Source organism: Myotis brandtii, unplaced genomic scaffold (genome assembly GCF_000412655.1).
Source record: "Myotis brandtii unplaced genomic scaffold, ASM41265v1 scaffold68, whole genome shotgun sequence".
NCBI lineage: Eukaryota > Metazoa > Chordata > Mammalia > Chiroptera > Vespertilionidae > Myotis > Myotis brandtii.
Genome location: NW_005370657.1, coordinates 2,226,330 through 2,229,641, shown reverse-complemented (window position 1 = coordinate 2,229,641; position 3,312 = coordinate 2,226,330). Strand labels below are relative to the sequence as shown.

The 3,312-nt window shown below is 66.8% G+C and overlaps 1 protein-coding gene across 1 annotated transcript in view; it reads left to right on the top strand.

The window, feature by feature from the left end:
- LMX1B (LIM homeobox transcription factor 1, beta) overlaps positions 1-3,312 on the top strand; it is a 7,379-nt gene that overhangs the window by 322 nt on the left and 3,745 nt on the right. The window contains exons 2-6 of the mRNA XM_014529419.1: positions 545-739; positions 909-986; positions 1,128-1,194; positions 2,663-2,827; positions 3,111-3,312. Of these exons, the coding sequence (XP_014384905.1) occupies positions 545-739; positions 909-986; positions 1,128-1,194; positions 2,663-2,827; positions 3,111-3,268 (663 nt within the window). The 3' untranslated portion in view covers positions 3,269-3,312. The remainder of the gene's footprint in view (positions 1-544; positions 740-908; positions 987-1,127; positions 1,195-2,662; positions 2,828-3,110) is intronic.

The window sequence follows — 3,312 nt, the reverse complement described above, 5'->3', positions numbered from 1 at the left end:
AGGGGCTGGGCAGGGTGCTGGGGGAGGGCTGGCATCTCTGAGACCCACGACTCTGGGGCATGGAGTGGCAGCTGGACATGGTATTGCGGGGGTGTCTCTGGGTGACTACACATGCTCTGCATGCGTGTGCGTGCGTGCCTGGTCGTCCTGCCTGTGAGCATGCGCCTGTGTGTGTGTGGAGATGTCTGTGAGCTGCACTGCTCGAGCCTTGGTGGGCCCACGTGCCATCTGTATGTGTGAGTGCTGGTGGGTGAATGTGCGTGTGTGTGTGTGTGTGTGTGTGTCTGTCTGCCTGTCATGGTCATGAATACTCCTGTGTGAGAACATCTGGAGCACGGTCCTTGCCTGTCAATTCTTAGTCCCTGGAAGCTTCCAGAAGGTTCTCTGGGCCCAGGGGCCTGGCTGGCGCTGGGCTGGCGGAACTGGTTTTCTCCAAGGTTGGCCCCTGGCCTGGGGTCTCCAGGTGCCAGAGGCCATGGCGGGTGTTGGCGGGAGGCAGAGGCTGAGGCGCTTGGATCCCATCAGGCGGCTGACAGGCTGGGTTGTGTCCCCCACAGTGAAGAGTGAGGACGAGGATGGGGACATGAAGCCTGCCAAGGGGCAGGGCGGCCAGAGCAAGGGCAGCGGGGATGACGGGAAGGACCCCCGGAGGCCTAAGCGACCCCGCACCATCCTCACCACGCAGCAGCGAAGAGCCTTCAAGGCCTCCTTCGAGGTCTCCTCCAAGCCCTGCCGGAAGGTGAGGGGCGGGGGTGGGGTGGGGTGACCACACCAGCTGCCTTTCCAGACACCCCCTGTCCACGCTGGCTGGGGATGGGGATGTCCCTCCACCTCCCGCTCATCCATCCACCCCCAAGCCCACCACCTCCCCGGGCCTGACCTGCCTCCCTCTCTCCCTCTCCTGGCAGGTCCGCGAGACGCTGGCAGCAGAGACAGGCCTCAGCGTGCGCGTGGTCCAGGTCTGGTTTCAGAACCAAAGAGCCAAGGTGAGAGGCCACCGGCCCCTGCCCCCGCCGGGCAGAGTGGAGGGGGCTGCGGGCAGGAGACAGAGGGCCTGGTGTATGGGGGGGAACTAATGGGGAGGTGGGGGGAGGGGCAGGGACTGGCACGAACTGTGTCTCCCGCAGATGAAGAAGTTGGCACGGCGGCACCAGCAGCAGCAGGAGCAGCAGAACTCCCAGCGGCTGGGCCAAGGTGAGCCGGGGCCTGGGCCGGGGCCGGGGCAGGGACCAGGGGGCCTGGCTCCGTCACTTACACCAAGACGCCCAAGGAACCTCCCCCAAGGCCGTCAGCTCAGGGGACAGCTGCCTTGGAACCAGCTGAGCCCAGTGAAGCTGAGAGGTGGCAGGATGGGCAGCAGGAGGGGTGGCGGGGTGGGCAGCCGGAGGGGTGGCAGACGTCCTGACGTTAAAACCGCAATCCTCTGCTCCCTGTCACCGTGTGCCAGGCACCGAACTCGTCACGTGACACACTCGGTCTCACTTCTCACAGGTCCCCGTGAGGAAGGGCGTTGCCATGTCCTATTTCACAGATGAGGCTGGGCTCAGTGAGACAGGGCCTGTTGGGCAATAAGGGACAGAGCCGGCCTCACGTCCGCGGGGCTCCTAAGCTGGTGCGCACCCTGACCACAGGCCCCGCTGCCCACAGCGGAGTCTCCAGAGAAAGTGCACGGTGTGGAGGAGTCCGGCTGGGCTCGTGCTGGACGGGGAGGGGCTAGTTAAAGGGGCAGGAGGCAGCCCCTCCAACACTGGGCTTTGCCAAAATGCCAGGCCGGTCTCCCAGGCCTCAGGGGGACCTGGAACCTTCAGGCCTTGAAGGGAGGCACGGGGACTCTCTGGGGCACTGAAGTGGGTGGGGGCCCCGAGCTGCCTGCTCTGGAGTGAGGCAGGGGCTCCAGGCAGATGCCGGGCCCTTCGCTCAGGACTTCGGGGGCCAGTGTCCCAGGCTGACCCAGGGCTTCAAGGCCATGGCCTCGGGGCCCAGTTCTTCCCCTCTGCTCCCTCTGCCCCTCTCCCCGGACAGTGGATTCCGGAGGCCGCAACCACTGCCTCGTCTCCCAGGCAGCGCAGGAGGTGTGCCCCTGGGGTTCCCAGCGGCCCCCCAGACTCAGTTGCCCCCTCTCGAGCCTGTCAAACCCTTGTTGGTTCTTTAAGTCACACGGGGGTGGGGCCCCTTCGTCCAGGAAGCCTTTTCTGGGCCTCCTTGGCCGGGGTTCATGCCCCACCTGGATACTCCCAGATGCAGGGCACTCACTGCACCCACGCGCTGACTCATCACCGCCTGCCTAGGTGTCTCCCAGAGGCGTGAGCTCCTGGAGTGCAGGGCCTTTGGGGGGGGGGGGGGGGGGGGGGGGGGGGGGTGCCTCTGGCTTCTGAGAAGCTGGTTCTGGAAGAGGAGCTGGAGTGTGTGTCTGGGGAAGGGGGTGGGGTGGGGCTCGGAGAACTGGGCTCCGTGTCCTGTGGGCCCAGGAAGGCCACAGGCAACCTCAGCTGCAGGGTGTGGGGTGTCCCCGGGGAGGCCTGGAGAAGGTCAGAGGGACGCCGGGGGTGCCCGGGGGTAGGTAGGAGGTCTGTGGGCACCCTGGGGGTGCACCTGTAGGGGCTCCTGGGGCTACAGAACAGAGCGGGCAGGGCCTGGTGGTGACGGCGTGCTCTGCCCCCAGAGGTCCTGTCGAGCCGCATGGAGGGCATGATGGCCTCCTACACGCCGCTGGCCCCGCCGCAGCAGCAGATCGTGGCCATGGAGCAGAGCCCCTATGGCAGCAGCGACCCCTTCCAGCAGGGCCTCACGCCACCCCAAATGCCAGGTGACCACATGAACCCCTATGGTAAGCTGCCCCGCCCCCTCCCGCCCCAGCACCACCCCTGCCCCCTGCCTGGCCTGGCGGCCTGGGCCATGGCAGCCACCCCCACCCCAGGGCCTGCAGCCCCTGCGCCTCCCCCTGACAGGAAGGGGGCCCTCGAGACCCTTCCTACGGCCCAGCCCCTCAGCTCAAGAGCTGCTGGCAGGCCATCCTGCCGCTCCCTCACCTCCAGCCACAGCCTGTAGGCCGACAGGGTCCCCAGGAGCCTCAGCCCTCACCCCCCTCCTGACGCCCCTCTGCCCCCCAGGGAACGACTCCATCTTCCACGACATCGACAGCGATACCTCCTTAACCAGCCTCAGCGACTGCTTCCTCGGCTCCTCCGACGTGGGTTCCCTGCAGGCCCGCGTGGGGAACCCCATCGACCGGCTCTACTCCATGCAGAGTTCCTACTTCGCCTCCTGAGAGCCAGCTGGCCGCACGGACACTGGGGCTTGGGGGCCGGGGTG